General features: G+C 37.9%; 1 protein-coding gene across 2 annotated transcripts in view; it reads right to left on the bottom strand.

The window, feature by feature from the left end:
- The window catches only part of SYT14 (synaptotagmin 14), a 198,947-nt gene that overhangs the window by 46,261 nt on the left and 137,861 nt on the right, over window positions 1-14,825 (bottom strand). For both annotated transcript variants that reach the window (XM_032318621.1, XM_032318622.1), the window contains exon 6: window positions 10,385-10,834. In XM_032318621.1, the coding sequence (XP_032174512.1) occupies window positions 10,385-10,834 (450 nt within the window). The remainder of the gene's footprint in view (window positions 1-10,384; window positions 10,835-14,825) is intronic.

Below are 14,825 nucleotides of genomic sequence, written 5' to 3'. Positions count from 1 at the left end.
GCAGAGAGGCAGGCAGAGAGAGAAGAAGGGAAACAGGCTCCCTGTTGAGCAGAGGAGCTCAATCCCAGGACCCTGGGATCACAGCCTGAGCCGAAGGCAGAGGCCTTTACCCACTGAGCCACCCAGGCACCCCTGATAATCAGATTTTAAATATGAAATATTATTAACTTGGAAAGAAGGGAGAGATTTAAAGGCAAAATCATTCATTTTATGAATATTCTCCCAGAAAGATAAGTTTAGGTTAGACACATAAATGTGAACTCATGAACATGTAAGGTTGAAGCCTGCTACCAAAACCCTTGGTTGTAAGCCACAGTGAACACTCTTGGTTACATCCTCAACAGCATTCCCAAACTATGTAATTTACAAAGGCCTTTTCTTCAGTGATTGTTCTTCTTCTTCTTTTTTTTAGAATATTCGGTCTTTTTGAAACGTACATAACAGGTTATCATATCTTCTTGAAAATACTAATCAGGATTAGTTTTTACTTTTCTTCCCATCTCTGCAATATGTACTCTTCCAGGAGGGTAAAATAAAATATTTGTTTATCCTGGGTTTTCTCTTTCCTGTTGGAGGTTTCCCCTTAGGGTCTCCTGAACTATGCTTGCCTGCTCCTATTTAAAAATGCGTCACTAAAAACTCCATACATTTAAACACAGTTTGCTCCCTGATTGGCATTCATGTGATTAGATGCGGACCAGGCAATTTCCTTGATGTTCCTAAACATCACTATGAGGGTAGGGTCTTAGCTTGGAAATCTTGAGTTTTTCCAGAGAAGCAACCTATGATAATTACTGCCCAGATACAGTCACAAGCCTGACTCTGTTCTTCAGGCCAGAAGGGAATTTACAGACTTAGTGACTCATCTTTAGCCAACAAAATCACGCCATCCTCTGATGTCCTCAGAAGTGTGTTTGGTTCTGTGGCTCACAGCAGTCCCCGCCTTCTGTGAGCCCCTCCCCAGCTCTCTGCTCTGCTGAAGCAGCAGCCACCTTCCACCCACACGGCCTTCCAGAGCCTCAGCTCTCACCGCTGCTGATGCCCTCTTTGAGCTCGTGGGTACAAACGTCAATGGGTGTGTATTTATTTCTTTAACCAAAGTACTATCATTGGAGATTACAGGAAGAAGAAGAAATAAACATATGTGGTTAATACACTATCTTTAGGAATAAACAAACCATTCCTTGCATTTCCTCCTGATACTGCTGGTTTAGGTGAACTTGTTTAATATGTACTAAGACTTGTCATATATTTAAGCATTTTGAGTTCAATTAATATTTTTAAAAGATTTATTTGAGAGAGGGGAGAGAGCATGCATGCACGTGTGCACACCCGTGTGAGCAGGAGGGAGGGGCAGAAGCAGACTCCCCACATTGGACTGGATCCCACAATACTGAGATCATGACCTGAGCTGAAATCAAGATTCCAATGCTCAACTGACTGAGCCACCCAGGTGCCCCAAGTTCAATAGTATTTTCATAAATTAAGAAACTGGAATCAGAAATAGTGATAACTGGGGTATTTGGGTGGTTCAGTAGGTTGAGCGACTCCCTTTGGCTCAGGTCATGATGTTGGAGTGTCAGGATCGAGTCCCGCATCGGGTTCCCTGCTCAGCAAGGGGTCTGCTTCTCCCTCTCACCTTCCCTTCTCATGCTTTCTCTCTCATTCTGTCTCTCATGTAAGTAAAATCTTTAAAAAAGAATTGTGATAACTGGATAAGTATTTAGGAAAGACTTTGCGAACTTATTACTTAAATCAGACTTAAAAGAGAATATTTGTCCCAAGAGAGCCAATTTTTATACTTAAAAGCAGAACTTGACTTATAAGTTACTGATATGCAATTATAAATGTTAATCTACAGATAATATTGACACCTTAGCAATTCTTTGTATGAAATATTGTTCACTATTATTCACTGCCCCTCGCTTCTATTTTTAAAAAGTGTTCTCAAAAGAGAGAGAGAGAGAGAGAGACCATGCAGGGGAGACCATTTGCAGCCTGTAAAGCCTAAAACAAATGAGCCCTTGAGCACTTTACAGAAAGGTTGCCGACCGCTGTTTTAGACACTGAAATGTCAGTGGAGGTGGCATGTGTTAATCTGGGGCAGAAACCTGAAGGAACAGGGATTCGTTTGCTACATCCTCTGACAACCAGCAACGGTTCAGAAAGAACCTCCTCCAGCCATCTGGATCCCAGAGTGACGCCAGCGCAGAACAGAGCCCCAGCCGAGCTCCGGCAGACACACAGCACAATGAGAAAGGAACCTCTGATGTGTACGAGCCATTACAGCGTTAGAGGCCGACTCAGAGTAAGCCGGTAGCAACTGCTGGCGACATTTCACTAACGACATACGAGTCCCCCCACGTGACTGAAAACAATAAAACTGCACTGATGGAAAGAATATTTATAATTCAGATTATAAATAATCACTCAAAATATATTTAGAAAAAGTTGTATCTTAAAAACATTCAAGGGCTAAGTTATATTTAGTTCCCAAAAAAGTTCTTTTACTAGGTATTTGTATGGTTAAACACTTTTTATATCATCAGATTAAAGGACTTTTACTTTGGGGTGCCTGGGTGGCCCAGTTGGTGATGTGTCCTACTCGATTTTGGCTCGGGTCATGAGCTCAGGGTCCTGAGCTGGAGCCCTGCCTTGGCTCCGCACTGAGTGTGGAGCCTGTTTGAGATTCTCTGCCCCCAAGTTTATGCATGTGCTCCCTCTTAAAAAAAAAAAAAAAAAAAAAAAGGACTTTTACTTTCCTCTTTTCCAGATTGCTTTATGTTCTTTCTTATTTTGAAATTTGAAAAACACACTGCAATAATTTTTTCTTATGGGCTGGCACCTAATGAAGATTGCTACTGAATTAAAACAGTAAATTTATCCGCACATGAATAAGACCAAACAAACCAAATTAGTTAACAGTGTCAAGTTCCTATATGCTAGATGTTTTAAATTCTTTACATGGATTATCTCCTTTAATCTCACAAACATTTTCTGAGACAGCTTTACTGTTACTATCCCCGTTTATGAACGAATACATGAGGTCTAGAGTGGCTGAGTATTCCTCCAAGGACACAGGTCAGGAAGAAGTGGGAAACCAAGATGTGACCGCACAGCCTCCATGCTCCCAACCTCGATGCTACACCAACCCACCCAAAGGCAAACAGAAACTTGGTCATGAATGCCTAACAATTCTGACATTAAAGCTGTAGATTTCTACTATCTGGTAATTCTTTAATCTTTTATGACAAATCACAAACGAGTTAGTATAAAGAAACATTTTTTATAATGTGAATATAGCGCCAGGGACAATGCCAGCTTTCATTTCAAAGTAAAATATATCCCACCACCAAATTAAGTTAATATGAAAAATGTACTTATAATAATACATGCTATTTTCCATGAACCAGATCTAATTCCTTGAAAAATGAACCAATTAAAATTTAAATAGTCCACTTTATTTTAAATTGTAGAATAAGGAAATATTAGGAAATATAGAATTTTGATTATATAAATTATATACTTTGATGATACAACATGAGATAACTCAAAAACTGTGTGTACCAGACTTATTCAGTTTTCACTTCCTGTCAACTCTATCAGCATTTTCTGCTAGAAAAAAATGTGATCAGTACTATTCTGGTCATTGTTGCCCAAAGTGACAGACTATGAAAAGACCACTGTAAACGGGTAAGATATAGCCTATATAAAAAATTGTAGATCTAAGACTAGATAAAGGAATGATAAGACTTTTTTTTTTTTTTAAGACAAGAGAGTACCTTTTTTAAAAGAGAGAGTGAGCAAGCGTGAATGGGAGGGGCAGAGAGAGAAGCAAACTCCCCACTGCGTGGAGACCAAGGTGGGACTCAATCTCATGACCCTGATATCACAACTTGAGCTGAAATCAAGATTTGGGCACTCAACTGACGAAGCCACCCAGGCACCATGAGTGTATCTTTAAAAAACAGTAAATAATGGCGGAATGATTCAAATTAAGGATAACCCATTTCATTTCAAGTTAACAACTAATATCTCTAGTCTACAGGTTTTCATGTAGCTCACTCATTTACTCATCCTCACCTTGTGAAGCAGTCAGGTCACATACTCCCGTCCTGTCCCCGGCGCCAACATGTATGTACACTAGGGAGAATTAGGTTTTTCTCGAGAATATCTCTGCATGCTCAACACTTAGAAATATGCAGTTCACTTAAACAGGAGTAATGAGTGAGCACACACGGCATGTGCAGGACGACCATGCTCATTTTTAGTGATAGAAATCACTTAAACATATATGCCTAATAGAAACAGCATCAGGAACTGATTCAGGCTGATCATGTACTATCATTTTTGGGGACCAGAATTATTCTTTGCTCTGAATAGAATTAAGTAAAATGTAACTGTCAAGTGGAGATTTTTTCTGGATCCTGCTATGTAACAGGAACACGATGGGAGAAAACGACTAAGAAAAAATTAAAGGCTGCTTCTGTTGGCTATTTCTTTTGTCTGTAAGTGCTAAGTCCCAAGAACGACCTCATTCAATGTTACTGTTTGTTACTTACCAGCCTCCTACCACATAAACAACAAGCACAGTGGACACAACTCTACTCTTACTGCTCAACAACCCAGAAAAAAGGGACTTCCTCATCATAATGTACTAAAGTGCAACTTTAAAGGGAAGTACATGGAACTCCCAGCTGGCATTAATGAAGAAGGTATGTATTCAGGATGTCTACTACCTAGACTCTCCAAAAGAATTTTTTTTAAAGATTTATTTATTTATTTATTTATTTATTTATTTGTTTGACAGAGATCACAAGTAGGCAGAGAGGCAGGCAGAGAGAGAGAGAGGGAAGAAGGCTCCCTGCTGAGCAGAGAGCCTGAAGTGGGTCTCAATCCCAGGACCCTGGGATCTTGACCTGAGCCAAAGGCAGAGGCTTTAATCCACTGAGCCACCCAGGCGCCCCAAAAGAATTATTTTTAAAAATAGTGGTCAATATTTATAACTTGAATGTTAAGTATCTTTCCATGATGTTTCTGTAAAGTACATTATATTACCCCTTCTTGCTAATGCACTTTAGAATGTTCTTAATTATAGAATATGCTGCCATCTTGAACCTAAATTTATCTGTCATAATCCTCATGCCACTCTAAATTGATCAAATAGTACCGTCTTTCCATAGAGCATTTGTTAATTTCTCTCATTAGTATTACAAATAATTGAAATCAGTATCTTGGAAAAGTTAATTGCATAAAATAAAATATAGGAGAAAGGAATATAATACATGTACCTAAAGCTTATTCTTTAATTTTCTGGCTTATTTAAAAAAACAAACAAACAACTAACAAACATGAAACAAGAATGAAGTATGTATTGGTCCAGTGGTTTATAGTTTAGTCTTGGATGGTTCAATGAAATGAATCCCAGTTGAATTGATGTTCTTTATTCCCTATATTCAATATACAGAACAAATAGTTTAACCACTGAGATCTCAGTTTTTCCCACTCAAATTTCCTGCCTGTTCAAAATTTCTTGAGACATAGGATTTAAACTTGACTTCTTTTCAGTTTTATATAAAGTAAGAATCTGATTTAAACAAAAAGCTTCCTTTTAGGCTCTAATTTCACTTCTTTCACTGAAAGATTTACCTGGTAACAATTCTTAATGTGAGACTAGAGTTATTCCTCTCCACTGATAATATATGCTCAACTACTTTGAATAACTGTCTCTAAATAGGTCTGTAACTATTTAGTTTTATACTAAAGTGAGCCATGAATCGTGTAAGTGTTATCGTCTAGGGACCTGAATTGCACACATGCAGCTTTCTCCTTCACGTAGTAACTGTTAACTGTGATCATTAGTTTATCGTGAAGTATCTACTTTAAATTGCTTTAGGATGAAGAAGTGTAATCTACATTGAGAAAATGTAAATTTCTGACAAGGTAGTATGTGAATGTAGTGAATATGAAAATAGGAGAAGCCAAGTTTTAAAAGACATTTGCTAATAATACAGACTAAAGTATGATTCTTAGAGGGACACACATTTCAATTACAGAGTATAAGCAATAATTTACCTGTCTTAAAAATAAAAGTCACAGTATAAATATCAAAGTAAATTAATTCAGTCTAGTAACAAAAAAAAGATAGGCTATTTTTGAGATACAGGAAATTTTAGGAATTAAAGATTGAAAGTGCAGGTATCTAAAAGAAGATCTTCATTTCAGTAAGTCATGAGGAAGGCTGATCACTCTACAAGACTGTGGCATTAAACTCTTGAATGGGGAATTATATTAACACATATGTCCTTTGTTGATTATTATTTAGAAGCAATACATTGTGATGTGTTCCTACTTAGTTACTCTAAGATCATGATTATTGGATTCTAGGTCATAAAAGATTCCTAACAGAGCTATTTTAAGGATATTGATACTTACCAGGGTATGGGTCTTAGTAAGAATTTCAGAACTATCAGGTTTACCTGAATACGTTAATGAAATCAATTTAACAAGTATTCACTGAACAACTATATTCTAGGTTCTGTGAAAAGTAAGTATAACTAAAATCATTGAAGTCAAACAGACTCTATTCTCAAAGTATTTAAAATCTAGAAGGAAGACATAGAACAAATTCAATAACAAGAAAATGTATGACTAGCCGCAGAAACAAGCACCAGAGGCAATAACTGAGAAATAATATGTACCACACGCACCCACTTACCCACCCATCTAACCAACATTCACACAGCAATAACCAGTACTTGCTATTTGGTCTACAGAGACAGATAAGATCAACTAATTTAAATTTGTATTAGAAACAGTCTAACAAATTTCTATAAAGATGAGATTTAAATTAGACTTTAAATAACATCTGAGATTTAAGTAGATTCAAATTATAATCGGGACTGACATTTTAGAACAATCTAAATGAAGGCAAATCCCTCATGACATTGGCCAGGTCTCTTGCCATTCTGTTATTCTCTGTATTTCTTCACTACCACAAACTGCCATCACATTCCTCCTTTTCTGAATTTTTTCACTATGCCTTCTGGTCCTCCTGATGTATGATAAACTCCTCCTCCGGAACCTTAGTTTCTTCTGTGAACCCCAACATCTTACTTCAACCCAAATCCAACTCTTCCCTGAGGATACATCAACCGCTGTAGACTTCTCCTGGTCACACCCTCACACCTGAAATGCCTCAGGGTCAAAAAGCACCTAGTAAGTAGCTCTAGCCTTACAACTTCAGTTTCCTTGTGTTTTCTGTGTGTCTCAAGACTGAAATCGAAGTTTCGGCTGGGCAGGGCCATTCTTACATGAAGGCTCTGGCTGAGCATCTACTTCTAGCTCCTTCAAGATGTTAGCTGAATGCAGTGCTTTGCAGTTGTGGGACTGGAGCCCCCCATTTTCTAGCTAGTCGCCCTGCGTACATTTCGCTAACTAAATACTGTCTGTGCAAGGAAGGGTTGTGAATGTTTGTGAGAGACAGAGTGAAGATTATTGTTAAGAAATCTGGGAGGCTGAATGAGAAATACGACTGGGCTGAGGAAAGGAGGAGAGGCTGCTGCAGGCAACTGGTACACACGGTAGTAATGCGGAGCTAAAAATGCAGGTGAAGAGAGTGACTGGGGTTCTCCCCTGGGGAGGAGTGCCATCTGCACGCCTCTGAGCATAAGAGAAAAATTCCAGTTATAAGAGGGATACACCACGGTAGGAAGGGTAACTGCCTACACTCCAGCTGTTGAGTATGGCCTAAGAGATCACTTAAACAAGTAAACAATAGACCGTATGGCTATTTCAACATTTTTCAGTCAGGGTTCTGTTTGAAATCACTGGCAGCTAAGTCTCAGTGGAATAGCAATGTCCTAAAGGAATCGGGACAACTAGAGAACAGGCTTATGGGGAAGCTTCTGAAGAACAAAACTGAAAGCCATCCTGCAGGACTGGCCTGGGAGGACATCGTGCTGCCGCCCCCATTGGACACTTACATGCCCAACTCCTGCAACTGTCACTGTCTAGCACCAGTACTGCTTCTGCACCTGCAGAGCTGTTTGGGAATTACTATTGACCCTGAGGACCAGATTCCTCCACCATCGGCCTCACGCCGGCATGAGGGGTGCGCAGCACCTGCTTCTCTGCTCTGTTTGCCCTGAGTTTTCCTGGAAATGAGTCAGAGTCGCAGAGCCCAGGGAGCATGGCTCCTGCTCTAGCTACCAGACAGACTGGGAGAGAACTTTATAGTTTACCTGTAGGTAGGGGGTGGGACGAGTAGTTGGGGCTTTCTCAGACATTGGAAGATGGTTGAAAAGATAGGGAAGAGTAAGAAAACATAATCAATGCCTGAACAAAACATAACACATTTAGCACATAAAACTCATCTGAAATCCACCTGTTTCTGTTCTTACCTAACATCTTTCCCAATATAAATTAGTAGAATTGCAGTATCAGAGATAGATGGGACATTTGGTTTAATGCCCTCCTTTTACTAATGACAAACCTGATGCCTAAAGAGGCTAGATCATTTATCCAAGGTTATAACCACAACTAGTTAGTAGAAAGAACTCATTTTTTCAACAGGAAGGAAGACAAAAGAGAAGAACAATTAAATACAGGCATTAAATTTGAAAAGTGTGACAATGTAGAGAAAAAAATTCTCCAAGAGCAGAAGATGGATAGTTTTATTCAGATTTAAATATTATGTCTTAGAAGCTGTCTGTCCGGCACGTTTTTTGGTGACCATGCCTCAAATTTACTGTCCCGGTTGTCAGAAACACAGAACTGATGGTCATAAGCTAATACATGTTACGTACAGAAATAATTAAGTTCGACCACAGATAAAACCATATTATTTTCTATGGCTTCAGTTTCTTTGTGAAATGAATATAATTAACATAGAATTGGGAACAGATAATTTGAAGTAAATAAACACAAAATACATACCTCGTGATGATATAGTCATTCTCTTCTAATTTAAATCAGGTATTTCTCTAAAAGAATGTATTTTCCACAGATTAACTAGTCATCACTCAGACCAAATCATGAGAAAGTTTAAAATCCTATTAAGAACTGCAGACTATTCAATTTTATTAAAAAAAAAAAAATTATTTTTTTCCCCTCTGGAATATTGCCTGGACTTTCTTATTTCCTTCTCTGATAAACTGATATTATATTTTTAAAAAGGACATTTCTCCAAAATGGTTAGTCTACAATTTAAAGTTATAACAAGTTATCAATAAAGGCTAACTATTATCCTATAAACCAGTAGGGATATACCATATTTATTATCACCTTTTGGTTTTAAATATGTTTTAAAATCATCTAGCTAAAACGGGATAGTGAAAAAAAAAAAACCAACTACTGTGAATGACTATCCTATAAGATCAAATGTTGTCTGGTATAAATTCAGTGAGGCTCTGATTCTGGACTTGTGCTTTAAAAGCTTAAAAAATTCTAAAATACACTTTTATTTAAAGACACACATCCATTTAAAAATCTCTGTATTATAAAAATGCTCTTAATTCAATTAATATAATTCATAATTATATTAAATTATAATTAATTTAATAGATATAATTAAATATATTTAATTATATAAATATAATTCATAATTTATACTTATAGCCTATCACAGATTTTTCTCAATATCTAAATAACTACGTGGCATAGTGTATCTTCCCAGTTTAAAGTAGTTCAGCTCTCCTGTGCTCTGCAATGTCTTGTGGGAGGTTAGTTACAAATATGGAGAGACAGAGAGAGCTGTAGGTGATAAGAACCTGGAGGGAAAAAAAAAAAGAAAAAGAAAAGGGAGAACACCTCACAGACCAAACTTAAGTATTCTCCCAGAGATATTGCAAAATCTTTTTTTAAAAAGGGTGCAGAGCATAACAAGGCCAGGTCTTCTTTTGAACCTTTAAAAATAATTTCATAAGAGCTCTGGAAAGATAATCAATCATGAGCTCGGCAGTAGTACATAGTCTAAAAAAGCAAATAATTTCTGCAGTATCGTAAGTAAGATATGGGGCTAGATCTTGCTATATCACTTAGTCTTAACCTGGAAAGAAAACAATAAATTCTGCAAGGAGTTCACTTTGATGTCATAACCAATCATCTAATAAATATTTAACAATAATGAACATGTAATTTGTTCTGGACCTGACTCTGTGAAGGATAAAATACATAAAATGAATCACATATAATCTTCAAGGGCAACTTTTATAGAATGAGAACAAATTATACCTACCTATCCGGGGCTTAGAAATTTTGTAAAGGTATGATTATTACATAAAAAAAATTGAAAAAGTTGTTGGGTTGATCATGGACTTTAAAAATTATGGATGTTACATACCACGACATAAATCGTATTCAGGCTATTTGATCAGATACTCACAGAATGATTGTAAGAAGGTTCCAATATCACAGGTAATGACATTTTCCCTTGAAGATTCAATTTTGTTAAATAAAAAATCTTTTCCCCCACAATCTTTTCTTTTTTCATGCGATGTACACCATACAGTCTAAACCGAACAGCATAATTTCCAATCATCTCAGATTCAACATGATTAAATTTGAATGTTTCTGTGAAGACAGGGCATGGTCCTCTCTGGATGCTGGTTTTTGCTCTCTGTTTCTTTATAGGTAGAAGAACAAGGTGTACTTGCCATGAGTTGCCACCTGTCCTGTTATATGTTGGGATATCTGTGACAGCTGTCACTGTTACCAGAAGCTTCTGTTCTTGGGAGTCATAGTCAAAAGTCACATCCAGTGTGCCATATTTAGCTTCTGGCTCAGGATCAAAAGGTTTAGGAAGCTGTGAAGAAGATCCTTGAGCTGACATATCCTGAGAAAAGCAAATTTAAATGTTTTCAGTTTTTAGCTCTTAAACTAGCATGTAAATAAATACCTGACATTTCTTTAGGAAGATGATATGGAAACTGTCTTGATTTGCGGTCAGAAAGAAAGAAATAGTAATTAACAGTCAACTACAATCAAAAGCTACTCTACAGGACCAGGACAGTAAAAGTGGTAGCTTTAACTCAAAAACTTAGTATAACAAAGACAAAGAATTTAGTATCCCCCAATTTTAAGAAAGTTGGATCTATGTCTTTATGATGAGAATTGAAAATATATATTTCAATGTGTATCTCTCTTCCTTTTGTAGGAAACTACTACATTTTATTTCCAACATTAAAAACAACGTAACTGCCAGCTCCATATGAGGCTGGTGAGAGAGAGAACATAAATACGAGCGTAACGTGATCGAAAAATGTGGCCCCATTTTCAGTTTGTTCTAAAACGCCACATCTGTAATAGAATGTAAACAAACATATTAAGGATTGGAAATCAATGAAAATGTGAAATATGAAAGGATAAATCCAAAGGCCTCAAAAATACAGCCAAACTCCCCTTCTCCATAACACACACACATACTCTTTACACTTTAACTTCTAATCTGAATTTAAAACTATGTATTACTTCCTAATGTCAATTACTATCGAAAATTGCTGACTACATACTTCAAAAGTTCAAGAAGGGCTGAAACTATACATTTTGATTATGAGATTGAAAGAAATTATACTCATTCTACTGGGAGCTATCTCAAATTCCTGCCAGTCTAACTCTCTGGAATGATCCAGGAGTGTCGGCTAGTTACCAACAGTGCCAAACCCAGGTCTCCGACCTTTTAACTATACCACTTTGCTCCTTCAAGTATTTTAATAAATCTTAAATGTCTTTAATTTTGAAACGTGGGCCAATTTTACAATTTTCTGTTTCTGAACTTGTCCCTAGTGCCTCTGGTAGCGTCACTACTACTAGTCCCAGTCTTCCCTTTTTCCATTTCTGAGAAGAACCGCCTAAGTTTTAGGCAGAAAAACACTGAATGGCAAGAGCCTATATTTCAAAACTTGCCTTATGGCAGACATGCTGATGAGACTCGGCCTTCATCAATGGGGGAGCAAACAGAAGTTATGCCTGAAACTTCCAGATCAGGTTTACATAAGATATTACTTTCCCTTCACTCTCTTAGTCTTCCCACAAGCAGATACACACGTAGGATGTGTGCCTGGACCTTGCGGACTAGCACAGTACATCAGGGGACGGCAGAGTGACAAAAACCAACAACAGGGACATCAGAACCCTGAGCCCCTGAATGGTATTGTAGAGCAAAGTCACCTACTCATCCTGAACTGTCTTTAAATGAAAGACAATCTTTGGTGGTTTTTAGCCACTGTACTGGTCTCTTATTACAGCAGCTCAACACATACCTAACTATTATACTATGAGCCTGGCTATACTTTGGGTGCGTGTGTGGGTTCTGTAGAGAACCAAAAACAGGTCTTTTATGTAAAATCTGACATGTCTACTTATGGTGACCTGCGTGGTACTATGTACGAAAAAAGAGATAACCAACGAAGAACAATACTTGGGGAGAGGCAACAAACTCTTAAAGAAGAATTCAGGATCTTTAAAATGGAATATGATGAAATCAGGGTAAACATATTCTTACTGTCAAAAAAACTGACAGCTTAGAGCAAAATGTTTTAATGTATGCCACTTCATAATTGGCAATCAAAGATGATTAATTACATGGTTTTGATTTTTCAAAGAAATACTTTCTAAAATAGTATCATAACAGCTAGGATTTTCAAGGAAGTAAGAAATTTCATAAGGTTCCAGAGAGGGCTAAAAGGCGTACTTTTACAGATAAAAACTATTATTTGTGTTCTGCAACAGGCAGCTAGAAAATAATTCTTCCTTTCAAGGAGTCTGAATTAAAGTTTTGAACCATTGCTAGCTAGTAATAAGTTGTCAATAGAATTTGTGACCTCCTTGTCAGGGAACTTTCCGGAATCCTCAGTCCTATCTCAGTTCAGTCATGTATGTGAATGAGCTCTAACATAGCTATATTCTGGATAAACCAAAGGAAAGTAAGAATTTTCTATTTGATAAATAATATCTATCAAAGGAACAGTAGGAAGCAAAATAAACTTGAAAAAGCACAAGATTGGGCTTTATACTAACAGAGGCTATAAAAGCATCTAGATACTGATATAATGTGCACTTGCTGTTTTGTTTGAATATATTCAATTCTGCTATAGAGGCACAAAAGCAAGCAGCATACAAGAGACTCATCAGTGTTAACAGAGCAAGCTGGCGATTTCTGAAATATGGGTAAAAACGCAAAGGCTGTATTAACTATAAATAATGAATCAGGAAGTAACTTGAGAGGCAAAATTCAGAAGAGTAACTACAGTACAGTACAGTAACTACAGATAGTAACTAAGTTAATAACATGGAATATATGCCCAAAAGAGACATAATAAATCAAAAATATTCTAGAACAAATGAGTACTATCTTGAGAAAGGCACGTAAAGCCCAAGCCATGATCACGTCACCTCTGAGCTAGTAGCAGCTGTATCAACCGTGTGCTCCTTAGATCGAAGTGCGTATAAAAAGGCTAAACTGGCAAGTTTCACTGATGACCAGGACTACTTGTCCCTGAATCTCTTCCAGAAAACAAAGTTTTGGGCCCTTGGCACCCCCGTTCAAATCTCAACTCTTGGGGTGCCTGGCTGGCTTAGCTGGTAGAGCATGTGGCTCTTGATCTGGGGGTTCGTGAGTATACGCCCTGCACTGGGGGTACAGATTACCTAAAACAACAACAACAACAACAACAACAACAAAAAACTCAACTGTTGCCCTATTGCTGCACCATATAAAGGGAACACTGGGAACACTGATGGGGCATGAAGAGCGACAGGGACATATGGGCATGCCCTAAATCAAGGCTCACACAGTGTGTTCCTGTCACCTGTACCTACAGGCATCCTGAGTGTGTTCATTTAGTTCATCTTGCTCCTCTCACTTCTTACTATCTATGTGAAATAGATTAAAACACACATAATCTAATTAAAACACACAAATCTGAATTTGGTCCATGAGTCCTCCGAATTGCCTGGTGGTGCACTGGGAGGGTACCAAAGCATCAAAGGAATTTCCCACACAATGATTTAGGTCAAGAGGGGCAGGAGGATATGGTCGGTAAGAGCCCTGTGTGTGAGTCAGGCCAACCTGGGTTTGGATGACAGCTCCATCATCTGGGAGGTGCTGGTAGGCAGGCAAACTGTTTCCCTCTCTGAGTCTCAAGGTCTTCACTTGTAAAATGGGAATAACTTCCTGAAGATGAGGTTACTAATGGGGAATATGCTGACTGTAAAGCTTATAGCAAAATCTCTGGCATACTCGTTGCCAGCTATCGTTGTGGGTAATTCCATGACCCAGGCTTCCCTGCCAGCCTGTTGGCGGTCTCTTGGGTAAGCAAGCCTATGGAACAGGGGTCTCAAATAAGTTCAGGCACACGGCACAGGGCAGGATTCTGTGTAGAAAATCATGGACTCCTGGTTGTATTAAACTTAAAATACCAATGAAAATTTTCTTCGAAGTTAGATACTATATTAGAATACAAGAAATAGTAGAAAAATAATAACAGATAAAATGTGTTTTTAGGGGCGCCTGGGTGGCTCAGTGGTTTAAGCCGCTGCCTTCGGCTCAGGTCATGATCCCAGGGTCCTGGGATCGAGCCCCGCATCGGGCTCTCTGCTCAGCCGCGAGCCTGCTTCCCCCTCTCTCTCTGCCTGCTTGTGATCTCTCTCTGTCGAATAAATAAATAAAATCTTTAAAAAAAAAAAAATGTGTTTTTAGAAATTGTATAAAAAAAACTTAAAATTAAGGGAATTCTGTCCATAGCTTTACTTTCATTATTTAATTTTAGTGGAGGATGAAAATTCACCCAGTAAGAACACTGACACACTGCAGTATTATGAAATGT

This window comes from Mustela erminea, chromosome 17 (assembly GCF_009829155.1).
Source record: "Mustela erminea isolate mMusErm1 chromosome 17, mMusErm1.Pri, whole genome shotgun sequence".
Taxonomy (NCBI): domain Eukaryota; kingdom Metazoa; phylum Chordata; class Mammalia; order Carnivora; family Mustelidae; genus Mustela; species Mustela erminea.
This window is presented reverse-complemented; position numbering and strand designations above follow the sequence as displayed.